Source organism: Excalfactoria chinensis, chromosome Z, assembly GCF_039878825.1.
Source record: "Excalfactoria chinensis isolate bCotChi1 chromosome Z, bCotChi1.hap2, whole genome shotgun sequence".
NCBI lineage: Eukaryota > Metazoa > Chordata > Aves > Galliformes > Phasianidae > Excalfactoria > Excalfactoria chinensis.
The window spans coordinates 15,309,209-15,335,251 of NC_092857.1; the positions used below are offsets into that span (position 1 = coordinate 15,309,209).

The 26,043-nt window shown below is 36.4% G+C and overlaps 1 protein-coding gene across 1 annotated transcript in view; it reads left to right on the forward strand.

Annotated features, from left to right (window-relative positions):
* Nucleotides 1-26,043, forward strand: part of ITGA1 (integrin subunit alpha 1) — a 67,504-nt gene that overhangs the window by 32,946 nt on the left and 8,515 nt on the right. Inside the window, exons 7-22 of the mRNA XM_072359192.1 lie at nucleotides 1,396-1,544; nucleotides 3,702-3,852; nucleotides 5,698-5,863; nucleotides 10,051-10,124; nucleotides 11,627-11,771; nucleotides 13,794-13,936; nucleotides 15,297-15,440; nucleotides 16,845-17,099; nucleotides 17,533-17,663; nucleotides 20,522-20,685; nucleotides 20,857-20,993; nucleotides 22,097-22,207; nucleotides 23,121-23,206; nucleotides 23,400-23,535; nucleotides 24,230-24,310; nucleotides 25,640-25,716. Of these exons, the coding sequence (XP_072215293.1) occupies nucleotides 1,396-1,544; nucleotides 3,702-3,852; nucleotides 5,698-5,863; nucleotides 10,051-10,124; nucleotides 11,627-11,771; nucleotides 13,794-13,936; nucleotides 15,297-15,440; nucleotides 16,845-17,099; nucleotides 17,533-17,663; nucleotides 20,522-20,685; nucleotides 20,857-20,993; nucleotides 22,097-22,207; nucleotides 23,121-23,206; nucleotides 23,400-23,535; nucleotides 24,230-24,310; nucleotides 25,640-25,716 (2,150 nt within the window). The remainder of the gene's footprint in view (nucleotides 1-1,395; nucleotides 1,545-3,701; nucleotides 3,853-5,697; nucleotides 5,864-10,050; nucleotides 10,125-11,626; nucleotides 11,772-13,793; nucleotides 13,937-15,296; nucleotides 15,441-16,844; nucleotides 17,100-17,532; nucleotides 17,664-20,521; nucleotides 20,686-20,856; nucleotides 20,994-22,096; nucleotides 22,208-23,120; nucleotides 23,207-23,399; nucleotides 23,536-24,229; nucleotides 24,311-25,639; nucleotides 25,717-26,043) is intronic.

The window sequence follows — 26,043 nt, forward strand, 5'->3', positions numbered from 1 at the left end:
GATAGATGCCACAAAGCATCTTAGAGAGAAAAACACCTTAGAAAGAAAAGGTTAAAATGTTTGTATTTAGCATCAGATATGTAAGGTTCTGCATCTGGAGCCATAAGACTGATGTTAGCTGTAATACATTGTATACCCAACCAACTGTATAAGCCCACTGCAGAATTAATGCCCTGCTGCCCAGGAGAAGCTGCAGGGTAGATATGTAGATAGTGTTTCATAATGTTTGTGATATCAATGTCTAGTACCAAATATTTGACAAAATCTCCCTTTTTATTTAGATATAAGCAATGAATGCCAGCAATCAAACACAGTCAGAGAGGCTATGAAAGTACCTCAGAAAACACTTTCAAAGCAATTGCAAAGGACGTACTAAGCCACCTCTAAAATAACGTGGTGCTTACTATCTACATGGTAGAGTGCTTTTAAAAATAGATGAGTGAGACATAAATGTGCCATGTAATACTGCATTATCCTAAATAATACCTATAAATAGCCATATGTAACATAAAATTGAAATATGCTAATGGAACATTGTGTGGGTTCTTCTCAGTAAAAGCTGTCAAGTACCTGCCAAAACATTAAAAGTGACAGAAGTGAATGAGGGAAATTAATTAGTATTTAAGGATATTGCTTATCTTCTTTTCATTTTACATTTTGCTTTTGCAGCAGGTTCCCTCGAGCATTTGTGTTTGATTTCAGTCCAAGGTTGATGGATTTTTTCTTTGAGCTTTTGCATCATTCCACCATTTCAGAAGCCACCATTTTGTATTCTTTCCTCTGGCACTTGTCAGGGGTATTACTTTGGCTTACTTCCTCTTGTAGTAATGGTTATGCACTTTTGTCTTCATGAAGATACAGGTACTTAAGTCTTCCTTTCTACCCCAAGGGCCTAAATATCAATAAAGTGTTGTTTCTAGGCTGCATGAAGAGTAAATAGTCTATTGATTTAGGGAGCTCTATGTTTTGATAGAAGTAGGAGTTGTACATGAAATTCAGCCTCATACTCTTTCAGGAAATCTCTTTGAAAACTTACGATTGCTTCTTAGGGCACTGAGTGCCTTGTCCTAGAAGTGAGCAGGTCTGCATCTCAGAAGACCCTGTGTCAGGAAGTAAAAGGAGCTGAGCATGCATTTTACTTTGTTCCTATTTTTAATAAAGAAACAACTTAGAAACTTGGGGAAAAAAAAAAAATGACATTAACTGTTTTCCACTTTGTCTTGCTTAAGTGCTTATAGGTGCTTCGTATTTGGGGTAAAGACATAGTTTAGTTTTTGTTTTTTTGTTTTTTTTTTTTTCCTGACTTCAACTACGGATGAGCATTTGCCTCACTGCAAGAGATGTATCTACTTTCTTTAATGGTGGTTGATTTTTAGTATGAATGGTGTATTTCAGGTTGGAATTGTTCAGTATGGGCAAACTGTAGTCCATGAATTTTACCTGAATTCCTACTCAACAACAGAAGAAGTGATGGCTGCAGCCCTAAGAATACGTCAGAGGGGTGGCACACAAACTATGACAGCCCTTGGAATAGATACAGCAAGGTAAGTTCACAAAATGTTTTCCTAGAACAAGTTTAACAACTCCAAAAATAGGATGTGGCTGACTTCATTTTAGCTAGATAAATGAGATTTAAGGAGAGGATGGATAAAAAGGCCTCTGTGACATTTACATGTGGCAACCTGAAAAGGCAGCTGTTTCTTGAATGGAGAAAATGGGAAAGAAAAAATACATGGAATAAATTTGTAGTCCTAAGCAAAGGCAATTTAAGAACTTGGATTTTCACATAGGACATTAGGTTATGTAGGAACTGTGTATGCAGAGGGATAGATGAGATCAAGTTTTTCAGGGGAGATGGGAAATGATGTAATTTTTAGTATTAATTTCTTTCTTCTGAGGTTAAGATTATTGTGAGATTAAAGTCCACATTTGTCAGGAAGTCTAGAAATTTTAGATCAGAATTCTTTTAATGTTCTAGAGCACTTGGAAATTAAAAACTCATTGAAACTTAGAATGGTTTGGGTTAGAGGGGTCTTTAAAGACTATCTAATTCCAACATCCTTGCCTTGGTCAGGGGTGCCTTTCTCTAGATCATGTTGCCCAAAGTCAAATTCAGCCTGGCCTTGAATACTTCTAGTGGTGAGGCATCCAAGCTTCCCTGGGCAGCCCGTTCCATCTGGCACTTCACCACTCGCAGTGAAGAATTACTTCCAAAGACTTAATCAAAATTTGTCCTTTTTTTGGTTTAAAACCATTCTACCCTGTCCTATAAAATAAAATGAAATATAAAGTCCCTCTGGAGCCTTCTGCTCTCAAGACTGAAGAATTCCAGCTGCCTCGGCCTGTTTTCTCAGTAGAGGTATTCCAGCCCTCTGATCATCCTTGTGATCCTCCTTTGGAACTGCTTTAATCCCCTAGGTGGGTCACCTGGTAATAGAAAGAGACTGGGTTGGTCAAGCGGGACCAGCTTTATACGATTCCATGCTGACTAGGCCTGATGCCATGGTTGTCCTGCACATGCCATGTGATCAGAATCTGAGATGGCTCTAGCTCAAAAGACTGCCTAAGAATGAACAGTATTGATACAAGCATAACAACAATCTACATTGCTAAACCTTTCATACTTTTTTCTCCTACTTCTTCTAGTGTAACAGCATTCTATGACAAAGCATGTCTCCTTTCCAAAATATTCTAATTTAAATCTGCAACATCTTCCTGATTAACTATTTAAATATCTGATTTGTTGATACTGTGTCTTAAACTCAACAACATTGTTACCTTTTCAGGAGTAATATTAGAGAAATACTCAGTTACAAGTATGGAATCAATGGAACCCAAGCAAGTTCATGCAGAATCAATTAGCAAATAACTATAAAAAAAAACTGTATGTATGAGAAGCTGTATGTGGTTCAGAAAGTCCCTGTGTGCCAGAAACAATTGCAGGCTTGTTTATACAGGAAATATCAACAACTTTCCTCAGCTTTTATGGTCCCTCCTAACTTCCATTTTTGGTTGTCATCCAAGATGAATCTTAGCTTTTATTCTTGTGGACAGTCCTTATGTTTGGTGATATTTTTCTAAAAAGAGGAAGCCTTGCTTCCTTCCATCCTCTCCAGAACCCTAACCTACCCCTTGCTTTTATGGTTCCATGCAGAACCATGTCATGCCAGCCTGCATGAACACTCCTTGAAACCTCAGTGTCCCTTTCCCCATCTGTGATATTCATTGAGTCACCCATGCCTGCCATCACTCACTGGTAGCCTACTTCTGCCAAGTCTACAACATCCTGTCTTGCTGTGGATGTATGCTGGTAACTGAAGAAATACTTCAAAGTGCTGTTTTAGTGTGGAAATAGATTTTTTCAGTTGTAGATTTTGGGGGAAGAATGTTGATTGATGTTATGTTTTATTTTTTTATGCTGCCAAAACTGTTTTAAGGTGACAGTTTATTCAGTTAGGAAAATAATTATTCACCAGCCAACACTGTGCTTTTCTTCTGGCACAGTTGAAAGAATCCTTGTGAAACTCTGACTGCAAACTATCATCTAAATTCCAATTGGTCTTGTTTGTATTTGTTCCTGGTTAATTTTTATTTCTTTTTTCCAGTGTTCTAGTTAATGTAAAGTATTTTATGTCAGGGTTGACTAAACAAAAATGGTGTATGTGCTAAATGTTGACTTTGCCTTTTTCCAAACCCTTTAGGGAAGAGGCATTTACTGAGGCTCACGGTGCACGAAGAGGAGTACAAAAAGTAATGGTTATTGTGACTGATGGGGAATCACACGACAACTACAGATTACAAGAAGTGATTGATAAGTGTGAAGATGAAAACATTCAGAGATTTGCAATTGCTGTAAGTGGAAAAAAAAGTAGGAGTCTGAAAAGTGTTTCACCTTTCAAACATCTGTCTAAAAAGTTCATGTCACAGAATCTTGATGGAAATAATAATATTTCAGAGATTTACAATAATAATAATAATAATAATTAAAAGAAGCTAAAACATTTTACATTTGTTTTCTGATTTTAAAGCATGTAGGAAAAAAACTGTCTGACAGGGTTTGGTTTTGGTTGTTTCTTTTTTTATTGTTGTTTTGGCATGGTTTTTCTGTGAAGATAAAAGAGAGAGTTTGAGGGACAGTATAAAATATAATCTTCCTTCTTAAAAGGAACAGTGAACAGAGTGGATTAGTTCAAATCTCAGAACAGTTTGCATAGACACACTATCCACTTAGAAACAAAAAACAAGAGCAAAGGTGTGTTACAGCTGCACCGTGTTCTAGGATACTAAAGTTGTCATTTTCACATTGAGCAATCTCAGTAGCTGGATGAGAGAATGAATGTGATGGAAGCTACCTCATGAAAAGTGGTGCAGAAAAATTAATAATAAATTTGGTGTAACCTCTGCTTGGGTGTGTATTCTATACTGGAATCATCTGTTTTTTCTCATTAACTTTTAAGATATTTTGGGTTGTCTCTGTTCCTGTCTCTCTTATTTATTTTTATTTTTATTTTCTTAGTAAGAACAACCTTTCTTATAATACTTTCTGGTTCTGAGTACAGACTAAATGACCTGAAATACCAAAAACTGATGAAGTGCAGATTTTTCATTTCCCCTTCATATCTTAAAGAATGACCACTAGAGGCATTGTTAGCATATGACAAAAAGCTTTCTTTACTCTCATGAGTATCAGTACAGTAACACGATAGGGGATCAAACATTTTCAAGAAAATAATTGTCTTTAAATTAAAGAAAATCATAGAACTGAAGTTTAGTTACATATGACAGCATTTTCAATGGTTGCGTTTATAAAGCTAGAGAGCACTGAGGAAAAATGTCCATGCTGATTATGCAGTAATTTTTAGCTAAAATCCCTGTCTAAAACCAAATTTGAATTTCTTCGATGTCCAGGAATGCTAGAACATTGAAATGTGTTTGGAGTTTCCCTCTCAAAGCAAGAAAGTGTGCATATATATATATGTAGATAGATAGATAGATAGATAGATAGATAATTTTCCCCCATGAAAAATAAGCACTGGTCAGGGAATTGGAAAAATGAGTCTTTTTGTTCTGAACCATCCTGAGTTTTTACAGCAGCAATATTGAATCTATTAGCCAAACCTGAAGTCTTGTACCATCATACTGAATGCAACCAGTCATGATGTACTTACAGGACAAAGTTATATGTGACAAAAAAAAAACAACAACTATCATGTGCCTAATTAAGTATCTCCTTAATTGCTTGTATATTGTGTTGTGACACAAGCTGGTGGTGCATATTTAGAAATCAGTACAATTATATAGTCTGCCTGAGACAGGGTGTTTGTTTGTGTGTTTGTTTTCTAAATCAAGGTCTATTTCAACAAATTCTTATAATTTTGTAAAGAAAGTATGACAGCAGCAGCTGAGGATAATAGATATTACAGCATACAGTTGCTTTGCTTACTATTATGATGCTTGCAGAAAAAAAAAGAAAAGAAAAGAAAAAAAAAAGTGGGCTCTCATACAGTTCTGTTCAAAATAATGGCTTTTAATCAATGAAGGCTATAAATCTGAGGGAGGCTTTAATAGAACAATGAGGGTTAGATATGATTTTCCAATACTCTCTGACAACCTTCCTCAAAGGTGCCTTTTAAAAATAGGATTTAAAACATAACCTTGACTCTTTTTTGTTGTTGTTCTTGTTTTAATTCTCTTTAGATTCTTGGCAGCTACAGCAGAGGGAATTTAAGTACTGAGAAATTTGTAGAGGAAATAAAATCAATTGCCAGTAAGCCTACTGAAAAGCATTTCTTCAATGTCTCAGATGAATTGGCTCTTGTAACTATTGTTGAAGCACTTGGAGAGAGAATATTTGCCCTTGAAGGTAAGACATTATTTAAAATTTTACTTTATGCCTGCATTAGTGCTGAAGCAAACATAAGACCACTTGCTTTTATCGTCCTTTGCAATATACTATGTTACATAAAATATGTTATGCAACTGTTTTTTCAGCTGATCGTAAAGATATTTTACAGTACACATCAAAAACATAGATAATAGTTTGAATTATGTTCAGATGGATTGGAGCAGATGGAGACAGTAGCCTAAAAGGGTAAGAAGGGTCACTATAGTTACCATTACCATTTTACCCCTGGCTGAACTTGAACTTGCTTTCCTTTATGTAAAAATGTTGCAAGAGCATGTCCTAGACTGCCCCAAGATCATGTGTTTGTCTGCCTTTGCCTTTAAATTCTCTTTATGGTTAGTTATTAACTACAATGTATTAGTTTGCTGTACAGGTTAATGTGAATTTGGTGTATAAAGTTGGCGAGATATATATTTTCCTTTTGATATGTTTGTGATTGTCAGATTTTAGCAGAGAAAAGCCACCTCCTAATGTCTCCTCACACTCTCCATCCAAATTAGGCAACACCAGCCAACTCTGTTTCAAGTACAGTTATTTATTAGTTATAAAATTATTAGTTATAAATTACAGTGACCAACTCTGAAGGGCTTAGTGTCATGCAAAAACAACATCCAGCTGTTTGGGCTTACTTTTTTCAACATTCCAGTTTTCCAAGTAGCTAGAATTTGTGTAGTTTATAGCTGGAGCAAAAGATAATGCTGAGGGGAATGCCAAGAAAAAATACAAATATGAGAGATTATTTTATAGCTCTTTGAGCTAATGTTTCTTAGACATTTAAGTATTTTTTAGTGTATCATTTAGTGTGAGTTAAGCCTTTCTTCAGTTGATTGCTGCTAAATATTTTTTTTTTCCATTTTGTGTATTATTATCTTTTCCCTATCTGAAGGATTTTATTTCCTCACTTATAAAACCTATTTACTTGAGACGAATTTAATCTCTCTGAAGACCTAAGTTTAGCTTACTGAAGTTTACTAAGTACTTTAAAGTTCAGGGAATAGAAGCTCTTTTGTTAAGTTTATGTTTGATCAGAAGAATACACTTTCTGTTACGAAACAGGGAAGTTGAAAACTTAGCCATGAGTTTTTAAGACATGAGAAAAAACAATGTATTTTATATTTTATTATTAGAATGAAATCTGTTAATCACCCCTGTAATATATGATGAAATTTTAATGAAAATATAATAAACTGCTTTTATTAGCCCCTGGTAGGACAAAGGATATAAGACAGAAGAACACAAGAAGTACTGGACATCAGTACATTTTGAGTACTCAGATTCAAGGATTCTCAGTATAGTACAACCGTCTGAACAACCAGATGTAACCAGAAGAGACAGTGTCATTTTGTTATGCTCCACCTAGTCCTGTTCAGCAGTCAGTAGCCATTAGGTAGTGCCTGGCTACACATGGAACCCCAGACAATGCAAATAGCAGAGTAAACTGTGCTGGCCTAAACTTTCTGATGATGAGAGAAGGCTTTCTTTAGCAGGCTGTAGCCCCTCCACTGGTATTAGTAATTATATTAGTACTTTAATTATAATAATTATATTTAATATATTATAACATATTTTAATTATAATAATTATGAATAATTAGTAATTAGTGAATTAAATTAGTAATTTGTAGAAGAAAATACATTTAAACAATTTTTGTGCTCTAATGGTACAATTGTAGTTATTTAGTTGAAGAGGAACCTAACTACATGATTGAATAGCAGAAACGTTATATATTTATATGGTAAATAGTTCTCCTTTGTTAACGTGGCAATTTCAGCATATTACACCTCTTCTAGGTATCAGCAAGTTCTGCAGTACTCCTTGAATTCAGTTTCAATCTTCTGCAAAATATGCAGAGGCAAATATCTGTTTCTTGAATATTACAAATTTGTATTCAGAATAAACTTACAAACTATTAGTATTCTTGTGTTTTGATATATTTTTACCTTATTTTCAAATTTTGTTTCAGATAGACTTGGCTGTATTACAAAAAAAAAAAAATACTTATCCAAATATTTTTAAAAAAGGTTGAAAAAATGATTTCTTTCAACCTGTAAGAGTTCTAAATAACTTCACCACACCCAAAGTACTCCTTGAATTCCAGATCTTCACTAGAACTTCCGTCTGTTCCAAGATTTCCATATAAGGCCCCTGTGAAATGAAGCCTCTTTCCACCTGTGGAACACTCAAAAATGGCTTCCTCTGTCTTCAAGGCAAATTAGGGTGAAAACTGAAATAATAGCTTTATGCGAAAATGTGATGGAGACTCATTCATTAAGAGTTTCTATGAGTTAGTAAGACTGGAGCATGTTGATCATATAGGCATGGTTTCCCACTTTGTAGAGTATTGCAGGAACTATTCTGGATTTGCAACTCTGTACGGATTCATTGTGGTGGAAGGGAAGAAAAGCAGATTAATTCTGTTCCTCACAGCAGATTAATTCTTTCCCTCACAGCTTCCCTGGGACAATGTAGTTCACTGGGTGTGTGCATTATGGAAGTTGAATTAACCCTATACAGTGTAGCTGAATTTATTTTTGTACATAATGTGGAGGTCAGAGGAAACTTGATTCATGAAATTCTGTATCTGAAAGTGCTGAAAGTCTTAATCTAAACAGCCTTCAGCTGGTGTAGAAGTACATTTGATATTTTTCCTCTTGTAGATTTCTTATTTTCATTTTGTTTTCTTTGTCTTTAAAAAAATACTGCAGAGGCAAATTTGGAGAGAGTTGAGTAAGGAAATCCAACAAAAACTCACACTTTGACAGCCAGTGGATTTTTACACATAATCTTTTTCATATGCCTCTGTGTCTCATGGCATGTACTTCTCATTTTAACAGCATTTTTATGTTTTATCCAATCTGTAGACAGGCACAAATGTTTTTTCACAAAACATCCTTTATTAGATGCTTGGCAGTTAGAAACACAGTGGAAAGTTAGAGTGGGGGCCATTATCTAAGCAAAATTCAGAAGTGCATATACTGACAGTACTGGTATTGTCTTCTGCCTGAAGCTATGAGTCCTGTCTTTCTCAGCTCATTAACGAGCATCCTTTGTTGCATGATTAATGCTGTCACTGAAAAATATTGTTTATCAGAAAGAACCAAATTTTTCTCAGACTTAGCAAAGCAGCTACATCTTGTGAAACATGCTGGCCCATGTTTGTATGCTGAACATTTTGTGTTTGAGATCACGTCTGCTTACTATGGCTAGTCATAAATCCCAGCAATTAGTAAAGACATACACGAGTGAGCAGTCTTTGTGGTTTAGCTGCTGAGTAGCAGAAGTTCAGTCCTGATGCCTGAAATTTGTGCAGCCGTAGCTTGCTATGTCTCAGTCTCATTCACTCTGTTTGAGGTTTGCCTCAGTGCTCGGTTGGTAGCAAATTATCAGTTCTTCCTGGACAAGCCTCAGAACACAGATCATAGTTCCTTTCTGATGCCTGTAACCATGTCATGCTCTCAAGGAGGAATCAATATGCAGAATATAGTTAACTTACTTGTGATGCTTACGTACCTGAGAGTATAGCACCCTGAAGAAGGCCCACCAGTTTAGTACATAGCTGACTACCTGAAAAGATGTTGACAGTACTAAATCACAATAGCTTTTTTTACTTGGTCACTGAAGAGAAATAGAAACATTTTCATTTGAATTTCTGGGAAGAATTATTGTTCCCAAGCCCTTCCCTAACACTTATGAATCTTGGATGGTTGAGATTTTCCTATGTTGTTTTTAACAAAGGTTCATACAAACATCAAATGTTTTTCATTTAAAGTTCTACCAGCTGCCTACAAATTTTTAGTTGCTTGAATATGCAGCCGGGGTTACATGGATGTGTTTTATTGTTCGCTTAGCTCAAGTGGAAAATGGCTTAAGCATATTAATCAAACATTCCAAACATATTTAACATCAGCTTGAGGTCAAATCTCAGTTTTAGCCCAGAAGTCTTACTTGGACAAGATCTGAAACATGATCTTAAAATAGAAGTGATTTCTTTCACTTAATGGTAGCATTTAATGCAAATCTTAATTTCCGTATTTATTGTAGAAATCTGTTGCAAGCTATATTTACAGAATAGTCTTGTTAATTATGTTATCCTTTGCTATCATGCAAGCATCTTCATTGCACGTCTTTTTTTGTTTGTTTAATAGCAACAACAGATCAGCAAGCAGCCTCATTTGAAATGGAAATGTCACAGGCTGGTTTCAGTGCTCATTACTCGCAGGTAAACAAGCTGTCTGGGAAGAGAAGTTAGTTTACAAAGTAGATTTTTGTTGGTAATGTCACAAATTTTGAATGAGCTTTCAGAATTCTTTCTGCAGCCCTGTTACTTGTTTGCTGTTGGATATTTCCACGTTTCCTATAGTTGAGTATTTTGTAAAATGCACATGAAGAAGAATTTAAACAATGGGGGAAAATAAGTGTCTTATTCACACTAATCCTAAATGTAATGCTCCCATAGTATTTTTCTACCAGGGAAATATTCTATTATATGTTAAATGCAAAACTGTTCTCTATAAATGTTAATATGCAAATTGTTATTGTACTGTACTGATGAAATTTAGACCAAAGATACATATGTAATGAATATTTCTGTAATGGACATGGTCTGAAAAAGTAATAACATAACACATCATTAGCTCTATTAATATTTCGAATACCTCAATTCTCAAGGGGTAAATATTTATGAACTGGGATGTCAAAATCCATGGGAATATTTGTTAGTAGAAGAAATCACTTCCTGCATATGTTATTTATTTTTTAAAATCACAAAATACCTATGCTTGATGTACACAAATTAAATGGAAGTTTAGCATGAGATCAAAGGAACTGGAAAGAGTTTCACTTTAAAGATGTGGAAAAGTAGTGACAGTTGAAAAGTACACAAAATGAAAGAATTTTAACTCAGCAGATTTTGAGTGATCCAAGACAAACTGACATACATAGGAAAACCTTCTATGCAGCTCTGTTTACAACCCAGCTATCACTTGTAAAACAAAGAATAACAGACCTTCAGCAGGATTTAATATAAATACTTCATTGCAGAAATACTCTGTGTCCATTTTCATTCTGTGTGCTAGGAAATTGTACATTATCCTTGAAATGCTGTACTTCACCTTACATGCAGGTATTATCCTTATAGAGAGACTAGGGAGGATTTATAAGGTTATCTGTTTGGTAGACCATATGATCAAAGTTACCATAAAACTGAACTGCTGTCATCAGAGCCTTACTTCAGTAATGGGTCCTCAGTTCTTGTTGTGTTGACAGACTCAGTGCATCTGATGTCTCTTTTATGAAGAAGATGGCATTCATACCTTCAGGCAAAGCATTTATCCATGACAAAAGGCACTTTTCAAATGCAAGTTCAGCAGAGAACATTTCAACTTTCTGAATGTTCATCTGTGGACTGCATTTAGATGTAATTTCTGACCAGTCTTGCTAAATTTCTTTCATCTTTCTATCTTGTGTGTCATGATGGGCTAAACTTGTAGGAGCTATATTTCAATCTGTTACTTTTCTTGAATGGTCAGTGTGTTTTTAATTGCTTGTGTTTTTATCAAGAAGTGTGAGACATCCTCTAATTTGTGGGACGGAGTATTTTAAGAAAAGCAGGGCTAAATCTAATGCGCATACGGAAAGCATTTTTCAGCTAAGCACTGTGATGAATGATAATCTATAAAAGATTCACATACAGAATAGGCTTTTTGTTTTTCTCTACACAAGGACTGGGTTATGCTTGGAGCGGTTGGAGCATATGACTGGAATGGCACAGTGGTCATGGTGAAGGACAGTGATATTTCAATACCAAATAATGACACTTTTCGTGACAGACATTCAGAAAAAATTGAACCCCTGGCGGCCTATCTAGGTAAGAAAATTAGCCCATATTGTAACATTTTTAAATGCTCTCACAAGTCTCATTTACAAATATTCTCTATTATCTTATATTCTAAGATTCTGTGAAATTGTATAATTTATAGACATGTCAATTCTATGATTTTTTTTTTTTGTTTGTCCTTTAAAAAGCAATCAACCAAAAAGTTACTCCGAATGCTTGTCGCCCTAGTTGTATCTGGACTTTTCTCCAATAGAGATCTCTAGTGTGTTCAGAGATCTCAAAGATCCCCTTTGCACTCTTCTCAAGCTTTTCTCTGCCTTCATAAAAAGCTTCATATAATTTCCATCTAACTCTTTGCTTAAAATTAAACTGTTCTTTTTGCTCTCTACCTTCTTTTCATTTCATTCAAAACTTCACTAATGAGAAGTCACCAAAAGAATCATTTTATCTTTTCTCCTAAACATATTTTTTCCTTATTTACAGATTTCCATTAATTTATTATTATTATTATTATTATTTTAATAATTCCAATTCAGGCCTATGCACCAGAATACCTACAGTTTTACTACAATTTTTATTTATCCACAAATTTTATTAGTCATCACTCAAGTTGTTAAACTGTCATGAATACTAAACAGAGCTAGGTTCAGAATGGTTTCAGAATCAGAGCAGGACACTATCATTTTGACAGCCAATGATTACTGTTCTTTTCAACCAGCTATTTGTGATCAATGGTTTTATGCCTGGGTGGAGGCCCATCACAAGTGGTGTCCCTCAGTGGTCAGTCTTCAACATCTTTATCAGTGACATTGACTATGGTATTGAGTGCACCCTCAAGTTTGGAGATGACACCAAGCGGAGTGGTGTGGTTGATACACTGGAGGGACAGGAAGACATCCAGAGGGACCTGGACAGGCTGGGGAAGTGTACTCATGAAAACCTAATGAGGTTCAACAAGGCCAAGTGCAAGGTGCTGCACTTGGGCTGGGGCAATCCCAGGTATTAATCAGACTGAGGAAAGATCTCCTTGAGAGCAGACCTGGAGAAAAGGACTTGGGGATCCTGGTGTATGAGAAGCTGGACATGAGCCAGAAGAGTGCGCTTGCAGCCCAGAAGGCCAACGGTGTCCTGGACTGTATTAAAAATGAGTGGCCAGCAGGAAGAGGGAGGTGATTGTCCCGCTCTACTCAACTGTTGTGAAGCCTCATCTTTCTTTGGTAGAAAGATGGACTAGATCCCCATCCAGGCCTGGGGTCCCTAGTGCAAGAAAGATACAGAGCTCTTGAAATGGGTCCAAAGGAGGGCCACTAAGATGATCAGAGGGCTGGAGCACCTCTCCTGTGAAGAGGGAGATGGGTTTGTTTAGCTTGGAGAAGAGAAGGCATTGGGGGGGCCTCATTAAGGCCTTCCAATATTTGAAGGGAGCATATGAACAGGAGGGGGAACAGCTGTTGGCATGGGTAGATAGCTATAGGACAAGGGGGAATGGTTTTAAATTATGATTGATCTGGGAGATTTAGGTTAGATATTTGGAGGAAGTTTTTCACCCAGAGGGTGGTGACACACCGGAACAGGCTGCCCAAGGAGGTTGTGGATTCCCCATCCCTGGAGGCATTCAAGACCAGGCTGGATGTGGCTCTGGGCAGCCTGGTCTGGTGGTTGGTGACCCTGCACATAGCAGGGGAGTTGAAACTAGATGTTCTCAGTGGTCCTTTTCAACTATGATTCTATGATAATAATTCTATTTGCAAGTTATTTCCCTTGTACCATCATCCTCTTACACTACCTGTGGATAGCAAACCACGTTATAAAAGTTCTTCGGAATTTAGACTAACCAGCCTGTGAACAAGTTTGATGACATGCTGATGCTCATGACTCTGAGCCTGTAGACAAATTCACCTTCAGCCCTTTAATTTGTCTCTGGTGTTCTTCAGTATAATTAAGAGTAAGCATCTGCTTGTAGAGCTAAGCCTTTGAAACTCTCTGAATCACAGCAAGTATTTCTGATGCATTCTGTGTCTATTGCATCATTAATTCTTTTCTGCTTCGTAGGCTATACTGTAAATTCAGCATTGACACCTGGAGGCGTGCTGTACATAGCAGGGCAGCCACGATACAATCATACTGGTCAAGTCATCATTTATAAAATGGAAGGAAGAGAGGTGCAAGTACTTCAGAGGTTAAAAGGAGAACAAGTAAGTATGCATTCATGATTAACATATGAGGTGAAGATGGCAGGACAAATGGGAATAATGATTTCAGATGAGAAAACTCAGTTTCAGAAGAACCAAATAGAACTGTAAGTTATAATCAGAAAGATTACAAGATCAGAAACAAAAGTTAGGTAAATGCTTTGGTCTATTATGTAGCAGACCCTTCAAAATCTACTGTATATGGGATAAGCCTCTGCTGATGTAAAAGTGATTATAGCCATCTCTGGACTGGCAATTTTTTATCCACTTCCTGGAAAAGATGTTATTGTCAAGAAACAGATGTGATAAGCAATATTCTGTGAGGGAGAATCAGTTGGTATAGCATGTAATATATCATAGTTTATATTGAGTAGCAGCTCTTCCTTCAGGAAAAAATAACATGTAATTATGTAATTAGAGAAGGTAGTATAAGATCATGCTTAAACAATTTGAAAGTCCTGCTGACTCTAGTCTCTCTATACTACAGTACAGCTTTTGATCAGGACAAATCAGATTATGTGATTTTCATCTTCTGTAGCTGGCATCTCCATCTCAGCAAATCAGTCTTGGAGACTTTTAGAGTCAGTGAAGAACAGCAGGTGTTTTTAAGGTTTGAGTGATATGGCCTATCTGAGGCCAATATCCACAGGGTGTCTAGTTTGGCTATAATGTTAGATTCATCCCACAACTTGTGCCAGGACTTCATAGTTGGAAGTGACACGTTCATACATATCACTTTGGAAATAGGTAGAACAGAGGAGAATGGTTTTAAAGTAGAGAGGAGATTAAATGAGTTATTGGGAGGAGCTTTTTGACTCAGAAGGTGGTGAGACACTGAAATAAGCTGCATTCAGGAGACAAAGGCAGTTTGGATGGGTTCCTGAGCAATCTGATCTCATGGGTGGCACTCCTGCCCACAGCTGGAGGTTGGAACTGTGTGATCTTTAAGGTCCTTTGCAATCCAAATCATTCTGTGATCCCACTTTTTTTTCCCTTATCAAGCCTAAGACCACCAGTTTTCCTCTCTCTATTTTTACTGTTGTGACTAGCTTCCCCAGGACAATTCTATTCAGACTCTCTCTCCTGAAAGCTGACTGTCTTCTTAGCAAGTAAGAGGCTCCATCTGTCCATTTCAAGCCCAACAATTTGGGGTGAATAATAAACAAAAAATCTAACAAGGAACCTTAAAGCAGAAAACAAGCTTCTCAGGCAAACTGACCAAAAGGGTCTTCTAGATAGCAAAGAAAATGTCTTCACAGTGGTGAAGCTTTGTTGTAAGCAGCTGTATAATAGGTTTCTGAATTGGAGTTGTTGCAGGATGCATCTTACTGTAACTCTGATTTATAACTTTATGTTCCTGCAGATTGGCTCATACTTTGGTGGTGTTATTACCACAATTGACATTAACAGAGACTCATTTACAGACCTTCTCCTTGTTGGAGCTCCTACATATATGGGAACTGAAAAAGAGGAACAAGGGAAAGTGTATGTGTATGCTCTGAACAAGGTAAGGATTATATTTGTGGACTAGAAAAAGACTGTGTTCCTTTCTGTTTTCATATCCTTATGTCAATGAAATATGATAACTTGAGCTGGGAAGAACAGTGTGTTGAAAAACAGAGAAACATGCTGATAACAGAGAGTGTACTACTATTTATCAATACCTTCTTCTTAAACTTTTGTTTTTCACTTTTACTCTAATAGAGTATTTTGTATAGATAAACAGTATCCTCTAAACTGTAACAAGACATAGACAGAAATTTACGAGGTTAGTTTTTCCTTTGTATTTTCTTTCTTCTGTCATGCATTAGGGAGAACTAGAGCTCATCCATCCTAAAAGTGTCTGTTCCGATGCTTTTGTGACTCCTCAAGCTACATCTAATTCTCACACTCTCAACAGATTCTTAACACATTGCAACTACATTAAGGAGTACCTCAAATACACTTAATTTTATTCAATTGATAAATCCCTCCTTCCCAGTTTCTGTGTATAACTGTTTTCTCCTTTTCCCTTCTTTTAGTCCAACATTACTGCATATTGTTATAACAGATATCACAATAGGTCCTAGAAATAATGATCTCCTAAAATGCCATGGCAGGAAAAGGGCCTGAATAGACTGGATCTATTCTGATGAATAGCTCTTCCAGTTTCTACGTGTGCTGCCAACAAAAGATTGATGGTGAATAACATTGGCTAGAAGACAAAAATTCAGTGTCCTCTAATTGCAAGTGTTTGAAATTTGTTTTTCCCATTGTTACTTTTATCCATCTTCAGACAAAGGAGGTGGAGCAACAGTTTGTTTTTAGTCCTCATTAAGCTCTTAGGACTAATCTCTTGGGAAGAATGGGTACATATCATACTGTACGTGTGGTTTTGGTCTAGGATTCATGCACACAGGGCTCTGTTGGCCAGAAATGTACATGTGTGAGGGCATGGAGTTTGTGTGTGCAGGGGATAGAATTCAATCTATGTAAGAGAAATGCATTATTTTGTTTTGGAATAATAGTATTGTCATCTGTGATTCCTCTGAAACTTGGCTTATTTCTCAAATTAAGAGACTGACTTTGAAAGAAATTTTTCTGCTATGTTGAGAATCAAGTTGAATACTTACAGTAACATCCAAACACTGCTATGAAACTGTGTTTTCTTCTAAGTCTGTAATTAAAGCATAAGCATATGTTCAGCGTAAGCAGATGCAGAAATGAGGGAGTGATATTTCCTTTCACACCCCCTGTTTAAAAACAAAGTTACAGTTACAGAATCAGCTTCTACATTTCACTTAATTATTATAAATGGTATATTAATATTTCATTTAACTCACCAGTTTGTCTTATGTACAGGAGCTGCCTAAAATCTGCATGACTAAAATGTTTGTGGAAATCCACTAACTCTAAATCCATCCTTTCACAGACCAAGTTTGAGTATCAGATGAGTCTTGAACCTATAAAACAAACATGCTGCTCACCATTAAAACATGACACCTGCAAAGTTCTTAAAAATGAACCTTGTGGAGCACGCTTTGGGACTGCAATTGCTGCAGTGAAGGACCTCAACCTTGATGGGTATAATGACATTGTAATAGGATCTCCCTTAGAGGATGATCATCGGGGAGCTGTTTATATTTATCATGGCCGTGGCAACACAATCAGTAAAAAATATACACAGGTATGAGATAAAACTTCACAGGTTGGTACCTTCTGTAAGTCTGTGTAGGACAATCCTCATTTCTGCAAGTCTTTCCAACATAGAATCAAATTATGACTTCACCTGTCACAGTAATTTCTTTTTTAAAATGTTCAGTACTTTTAAACTCAATCTGATTTAACCAAATTTGACTCTAATATTGTTAGAAGATATATTTGCATGTTTTTATTTGAAACCTCCTGGTATATTCTATACAGCCATAAAAGTAGATATTTTGTAATTCTGAATATTTATAGCAGATTTGTCACCATGGTAACCTTTTTAGGAGTATTATAAAGAAAATTTAATAGATTTAAGGGGTTTAAAAGCCATCTAACCACCAACAAATGTGTGTTGCATGTTCCTAAGAAATCCATCAGTCTGCACTGTATAAATCTCTTAATGCTTTTCACAGCGTATTGCATCTGGTGGAGACGGGGAGAAAGTGAAATTTTTTGGTCAGTCTGTGCATGGAGAAATGGATTTAAATGATGACGGTCTGATTGATGTCACTATTGGAGGCCTTGGTGGGGCTGCCCTCTTCTGGTACGGATATTCACAGCAGATTCTCAGGCTAGAAAATAAACATTTGTCTTGCAATACCTACATAACTTGGTTGCACTACAGTTTGTACTGTTTTGAGAATATTGATTTTGTACTGGTTTTATCTCATAATTTACACTGGATGTGACTCTTTGTATTTTCATGTGTCTCTGGAAGTATTATAAAGCATTCTAGATAATAGTAATGGATATAAGAATGTTTTAGGGTCTTCACATTTGGTGATTGCTATCCTCGTAGATCATATTCGTAATAGAAACTGATTCCCCTTGTGGAAGAAAGTAAAATAAGGGAGCTGGGAGAAAACATTTTCTTTTACACTGTATATTGTTTTCTTAGCAATTTGAAGGATAGGTTCAGATGTAGGGGAATTGCTAAGTTTTAAAACTCCAGTTTGACTGCCTCCAAAAGATACTTTAAAAAAAAAAAAAGCTATCTGGTGAATAGTGGAATAGGAATAGTGAACTTGTTTCTTTGATGAAAGATCACAATTCCAATGGAATAATGAGCAACGTGTATTGAAGGAAGAAGATGAAAATGCCAGTGATATAAATAAATAACATTTAAAGCTATTTTACAGTTCTCTCTGGTAAGGGAATTCCTAGGCAAATTCCCTGTCCTGTTGCCCCTCTGATGTACCATCTGGTTTGTCAGATCTTGCTTAACATCCTTAAACTGCCAGATTTCCTCGCAGTCATCTGCTGACTTGTCTTTATAAAAGCTCCATGTGTCACTAGGCTGCACCTTTGCTGGCTTTCTCAGCTATTTCACCTCCCAGCAAAACTGTGTAAAACATTGGAGTGTAACACAAATCACCTAAAAGCTATAGATTTTCTGAGAATTTCATTCATTTCACAGCTTACAGAAGACTCCCTAGCAAAGTCATTTTTCTGCTTCTGTTTTCCTGACTTCTAACTTTTGCAACCTAACACAGGAGAATATCACAGAAACTTTTAATTCTCTTTAAACATGTTCAGTTATACTATTCCTCCTCTGCCTTTTTCCCTGTTGTATTATCTTCCTTCAGTGTTCTACAAAGTTAATAGGACAACATTCAGTACAGAAAAGAATGGATCAAAATCTTTGTATTATCAGGATTCAATGATTAGTATTAGTATAACTTAAGACTTTAGGAGTTATGATCCGCATTACCCCACAAAATCAAAATCAGCGGTTATACTTAATATCATAACATTTCATGATTAATATTTTCTGCCTTCAATTTTAGTGACATTTCCAACTTTTATCTAGGAAAATGTCTGTTAAGTTCCTTGTTCTTATAAAAGCTGGAATCTACTGTTTTCTACAGTAGTACACAGAATACCCAGTATTCACATTATGACAGGGAGAACTGCTATGTTCTGTAAGTTTGTCACCATTTTGTTGCAGGGCATATCTAATCTATTTGAGGTCTTGATAGTATCAAAAGAATCTTTCCTCCAATACAGTCTTCAATGCCAACAGCAGCTTTTGTTTATTTATATTAGTGTAATTTATTGTTCTGTCAGGGCTGGATTGAATTCAGAAGTTTGTGTGTGGGAGCATCAAAAGGTTCCTTTAAATGTGTTTTTGATGAACAGGGATGCCACATAAATTCCATTATTCTCAGTGAGCTGTATAGTACAGGGTGATAAACGCTCCATTGACAGGTCAGCAGTGCTTAGCCAGTTCTTATAACCATCGTTAAGTGTGAGTTAAAGTAAAATTTTTCTTAAAACTCTTTCATGTAAATTTCAATTAATACTGTTGCTAGATATGAGAGTATGCATGGGAGGCTAGCATACTTCTTCATATGGAAGAGTCTGGCTTTCTCTTTGGACTGGAGTAGCACTGGCTGAGCAGTCTCACTGCTCACTGCTCTCCTCCCAGATGTTTGTGCAGCCGTGCAGTGAGCTAGCCCAGGATCTCATCCAACTGGAACAAAACTCACCCGGTCCCCTCTCACCCTTTATTTTTCTAGTTCATTTTTTAACTTTGACCTGCTTCTCAGTCTGGTCACCATGCAGCTGCATCAAAGCTTTTGTTGTTTTAAGTGACCCAGGGTGCATGCAGGATGGGGAAGAGGAAAGGCGGAGCTTGTCTAGCGAGGGAAGACCCTGAGGAGGAAGTGAGAGCAAGAGCTGCCCACGCTGCTCTTCCCAGGACCTGGGACTGGTGGCCATACCTTCTACCCTTTTCCTTCTGGCCATCTAACCCTTTTGTATAACTCTTGCCACCCCTATATTTTATGGGCAGGGGGTTCACCTGCTTCTTCACTGTCATGTCAAATCACAAATCTGGGGAAGGAAAAAAAAAAGCTATTCTGCCATTTTCTCCTGATTTACTGTACCAGCATATTCCTTCCATCGTGAGGCCAAGAATGAACAGATAAAGAGCAAAGGTAGAGACATTGCAAGTGAGTAGGGCAAAGGGGGTCTTAAAAGTGGGGAAAAATGGTAGTAATCCCTAGCCTGTTTATCTACTCACAAATTGAAAAATGACACACTACCCTCTTGCTCTTGTATAATAATTTGTTTGCCTGAGGTTGCCCTTAAGAATCTGTTTGGGTCTTCAGTCTCTTTTGAAGTGCAGTCAGTTCTTTAGAGTCACTTAAACGATTTTTTGAGATGCTTTTTTTCATCTGGTATCCAGTCTGAAAAAAGTACAGACAACACTACGGAGAAACCCTGTGACTATTTGCTCTTTAATATGTTGTTTATTGTCAATATGTAGTAAGAGAATAGTTACAAATTTTATATGTTCATTCTAAACAATTATTTAAAAAAAAAAAAAAAAAAGGTTGCTGATATTATCTTCAAGGTGTTTCTCTAACATTTTTGTTTTGTTGTTTTATTTTTCTTAAGGTCTCGTGATGTGGCTGAAGTAAATGTTTCTATGCAGTTTATGCCTAAAAGTATCAATATTCAACAGCAAAACTGTCAGATAAACAAAAGAAAAACAATATGCATAAATGCCACCATTTGTTTTAAAACCAGACTAAAGTCAAAGGAAGATATATTTGAATCCAGTAAGTAGGAAAGCTCTGAGATATGTTACAAAAATGTTAAAAAACATATTAGTTTATTTCTGAAAAATGCAATTCTCTCTCTTTTTTTTTTTTTTTTTTTTTTAAGAGAGCATAAAAAAGAATGTCTGAAGGTAAAATCATAGAGAATATTAATCTCAAATTCCTTTGCAGGTCTACAGTACTGGATTACTCTTGATGCACAAAGACAAATATCTCGAAGCTTGTTCACGGAAACTCATGAGAGGAAAATGCAAAAAAATATAACTATCAAAGGGTCAGAATGTATTAAACATAACTTCTACATGTTGGCAAGTAAATCATTTAAAGTGGCTATGTATTTCTCTAGTTGATACTGTAGTAATCCAGATGTATTCCATTAGGTGTAAACTGGACCAAAAATAACCCTAAAACTGTGCATGAAGTGCATTTACTGTTTAGATATTTGTATATACACATAGATGCAAACTATTTACTTTCTAAATGCTCTGTTTGCATTTGTCTCTTTGGTGTGGCTCTGTCTTAGGAAAGGGTATGACACATTTAAATTGAAACAGGCAACTGTCATAGTTAATAGTTTTGGCACATTCAAAACTGCAGGAGCAAGTGGGCTGTAAGTTTAATTTGATTATTGGTGCCATTTCTTCTAATAAAACTGTAATCAAAAACTACCAAATTAGGTTTGGGAATAGAGAATACTAATTGACTGTAAAAGCAGAAATGTAATTAGTGACTATGAGAATGAAATTGACCAGATTATAACTAGTGTGCAGAGTGAACTGAGTGCTTATTGCAAGCTCCCCACATTTTAAATGTTTAGCAACTTCACAACTGTAGCACAATTCAAAACTAATGATAAATGGCTGCAAATATTTGCTTGAGTATGCAGTATATTTCTTAGCAGCAACCTCAGTTTGACTTCAGCAAAGATGATACTGATGTTGTTTGTCTTGCCAATCCTTTAAGCACAACTGAAATGGAAAGTCTACCCGCTGACATTTCTGAGATATCCTTAAATGAAACTGGTAGAAATTCTCTTGCTGTGCAACCCTTTTACGACAGTGACATATTGAGAAACATTAGTTGTTATTTAGAAGGGTTGGCTAGCACATTAAATACCTTATTGTTAATTGCAAGCATTCACATATTTCTCTAGCAAGAATGGTGACAGAGTAACTGAAAAATATTTTATCTCAGCCTTCTTTTTTGATATATATATATATATTTATTTATTTATTTTCCCTATTCTCCTTAACTAGCTCGGGTATCAAAGTGAATGTCTGTCATGGTTTCATGATTTTTGGTTACTGATATTACACACCATATCATGTAGTGCACTGGGAGTTAAAGTGTTAATGCTCTATAAACTGTAGACAATGTCCATAACAGCAGTTTAATTTTCTTTATTTTTTAGGACAAGCCTGATTTTCAGGACTCTGTAAAGGTTTTGCTAGAGTTCAATTTCTCTGATCCAGAGAGTGGACCTGTTCTTGACAGTAATCTGCCAAATTCAATATCTGAATATGTAAGTCAGCTAGATTCTGCATTAATAAGCAAAATATTTAAGGTAAAACTCATATCCCACACAAGACATGAAAGAGAGATTCTTTAAGCCCATCCAGTAGATGTGTCCTTTAAATATGTTTAAGTATGAAGAACTCAATTCAGTGTGTTTGGGAACCAATCTAGGAATCCATAGCTTTAAAGCTGTGCAGAGGTAAATGAAGATAGAGAGTAATTGTACTGTCTTTTTTGTTTTGTTTTGATTTATTTTTTCATTGGCAGGGAAATACTAGTTGTATATCTTAGTGGTTCTTGGCATCATTTGTACTTTTCCTTTTGCTTATTTTTCTAACTTAGATGAATCACCTAGATTTCCTTATCATTCCCTTATATGTTTTACCTGACACTTCAGAGAATCATCACAGATTCAAAGAATGGCTTGGGTTGGAGGAAATCTAGATCCAAACTGCCTGCTCAAAGCAGAGCTGCCCCCCATCAACTCAGGCCGCCTAGGGCCCCATCCAGCCTAGCCTTGAGCACCTCCAGGGATGGGGCACCTACAGCTTCTCTCAGCAGCCTGTTCCAGTGCTTCACCTGCTCACAGTGAAGAATTTCTTCCTAATATATAACATAGTTTTACCTATTTTAGTTTAAAGTAATTTCCCCTGGTCTTATCACTATCAGATCACTTTAAAAGTTGATTCCCTTCCTGTTTATTAGCTCCCTTAAAGTACTGGAATGCTGCAATGAAGTCTCCCCAGAGCCTTCTCTTCTCCAAGCTAATACTGACATTTTAAACTGTTTAATATTAGGGGATACTTTTTTGAATGTCTGACAGGGGATCTTATATAAGATTAGATGAAGATTTAAAATGCAAGTATTTGATTTTAATAATCAATATAATAAAATTGAGAATAAAAATACTATTGTTGCAGATTCCTTTCACAAAAGATTGTGGAGCCAAAAATAAATGCATTTCAGATCTTGTTCTGAATGTAAAAGCAAGCATAGCAGGAGACAGGTAACTATACTGGGTTTATTGTATTGTTTGAAAACTGTACAAAATTTGAATGTATAATATAAAATCTTTAGTATGATAAGTTAATGCTGTGCCATGATTTCCGAAACAGAAACAGTAGAGTCAAAGATATTTCTTTTTATTCTTTAGAATATTCAAAAGTTAAGATGTCCAACAATCATACTTTATTTTACAGCTCTTCTCCATTCATTGTCAAGTCACGCAATGATAGGTTCACTATCCAACTCTCTATCAAGAACAAAAAAGACAGTGCCTATAATACCAGAGCTTTGGTTCAGTATTCTCCAAATATTATTTTTGCTGGCATTGAGGTAGGAATTTTTCACATTTATCTTATTTATCATAACTTATATTGCTGTGGAGGTCTAAAGAAGCCTTTGTATTAAGACTTAATTTTACTTCTCTAACATCATCTTGATTGATTGGAAAAGATTTACTGGAAGTACTACCCTTGCTTATACTTCTATAAGGATGTATTTGTTTTGGTTTTAACCAACCTTGCTTTACCATCTGTAAATGGCTGACAGGTTTCAAAGTGCTAATTTGATAGTAAGCAGCCACATCCCAGATAAATGCCAGAATCATCAATCACCACTTCAGATCTATCTGAATACATACGTAATATATGTATAATATATACCTATCTATGCAGAAATGCCTCATTATTTGTCAGAATGTCTCCTGACACTCCAGTATACTCCTTTGGTTTAGAAGCACTCTCTTCATAGTTTAGCAGATTAGTGCCTTCCTTAATCCAGCCTCAGATAGCATCTCCAAAGCAGATGTGTTTCTGCATGCCCCTCTGCTGCCATTTGTCACACAGCAACAAAATGCAATGGAATATTGGCAGGAAAGTTTAAACTCTACTTCCATCCCACCCACACACTATGGGCCAACATAATAAAATAAGAACCTTTACTTTTGGAGCTGCCCTTGAGAATATATGTTTAGTCAGAATTTAAAGAGTTTATGCATGATAATGATTTCACTTTCTCCTTTATTTAGGATATACAGAAAGATAGTTGTGAATCTAATCACAACATCACCTGTAAAGTGGGATACCCATTTTTAAAACCTGAAGAAGAGGTAAATATACTGACAGAAAATACACTGAGAAGATGTCATAGAACCATCATAGAATGGTTTGGGTTGGAAGGGATCTTTCAGATCATCTAGTTCCAATCCCCCCGCTCTAAGCAGAGCTGCCCCCCACCAGCTCAGGCTGCCGTGGGCCCCATCCAGCCTGGCCTCGAGCACCTCCAGGGATGGGACACCCACAGCTTCTCTGGGTAACCTGCGCCATTGCCTCACCACATTCACTGTGAAAAATTTCTTCCTAATATACAACCTAGTTTTACCTACTTTAGTTTAAAGCCATTCCTCCTGGGTCTATTACTATCAGATGATGTAAAAAGTAGGTCTCCCTCCCGCATACAGGCTCTTTTCAAGTACTGGAAGGCCACACTGAGTTCTCCCCAGAGCTTTCTCTTCTCCAAGTTAAACAATCCCAGCTCCCCCAACCTTTCTTCATTGGTGAGGTGCTCCATCCCTCTGATCATCTTCACGGCCCTCCTCTGGACCTATTCCAACAGCTCTACATCCTTCTTGTGCTTGTGGTGCCAGACCTAGGCACCATACTCCTTTCAAGGACAGAACAGAGGGAAACAATCACCTCCCTCTCCCTACTGGCTACCTCTCTTCTGATGCAGCCCAGGATACTGTTGGCCTTTCAGTCTGCAAGCACGCTCTGCTGGGTCAACATCCAGCTTTTTGTCCACCACAACCCCCGAGTCTTTCTCTGCAGGGGTGCTCTCAATGAGTTATTCACCCCTACCCAAGTCCAACACCTTACCCTTAGCCTTATTGGACCTTATTCTGTTCACATACACCCACTTTTCAAGACTGTCCAGGTCTCTTTTACTCTTTTACTCCTAGAAAGGTTTCCTTAAAGATCTATCAGCTCTATTCTGTTCCTAGGTCCCTAGGGACTGTTTCACAGAGGATTTCATCCAGTAATTCCCTAGGAAGACAGAAGTTCGCTATTCTGAAGTTTATATGTTTTTCTAGTACACTATGGGATAAGGTGGACTGTGGCTTCTTGGCTCTGAAAATTTTGAGGCTATTGTTTAATAAGTGATAATTTCTAGATTTCTCTCTGTTTTGGAGGAAAATTAAAAAAAAAAAAAAAAAAATCCTTTTTTAAAAAAGGTTAAGGTATGAATAAACATCCCACTGATAAAAGCAACACGATTTTACTCATTTTTCTTCAGTCCAAACTTTATTAATGTGCTCTTCTTTCTTTTTTTTTTTCTTCTTTCTTTTTTTTTCCCTTTTTTCTTTTTCTTTTTCTTTTTTCCTTTTTTTTTTTTTTTTTTTTTTTTTTCCTTTAAATATGCACACTATTTCTCCAAACAGATCTCCTTCAAAATATCATTCCAATTCAATGCATCATATCTCCTGGAAAATGCCACTGTTGATGTATATGCTACAAGGTTAGTTGCAATCTTTGCTTGTTTACAGTGTGATTTTTTTAGAATGCTCTACAGCTGTTTTCATTGAAAAACAAGGATGTACTTTTGAAATGTAGAAGTGGCTGAACTACCTATAGAACAGGCAGCTTTACATACGTACTTGGTCCTGCAGTTGACCGAGTAGTCTATGGTTCTTGATTCTGTGAGCCACAAGTAGTTTTACCTTCAGTAAAGGTTTATTCTCTTACAAACTTACACATATGTGTTATCATAAATTGCAGTTAATAAAAGATGTCTTGTCCTCAAGGAGCAAGGAAACTGAGGATGCCCTCAGTGTTTGCTCTCCCT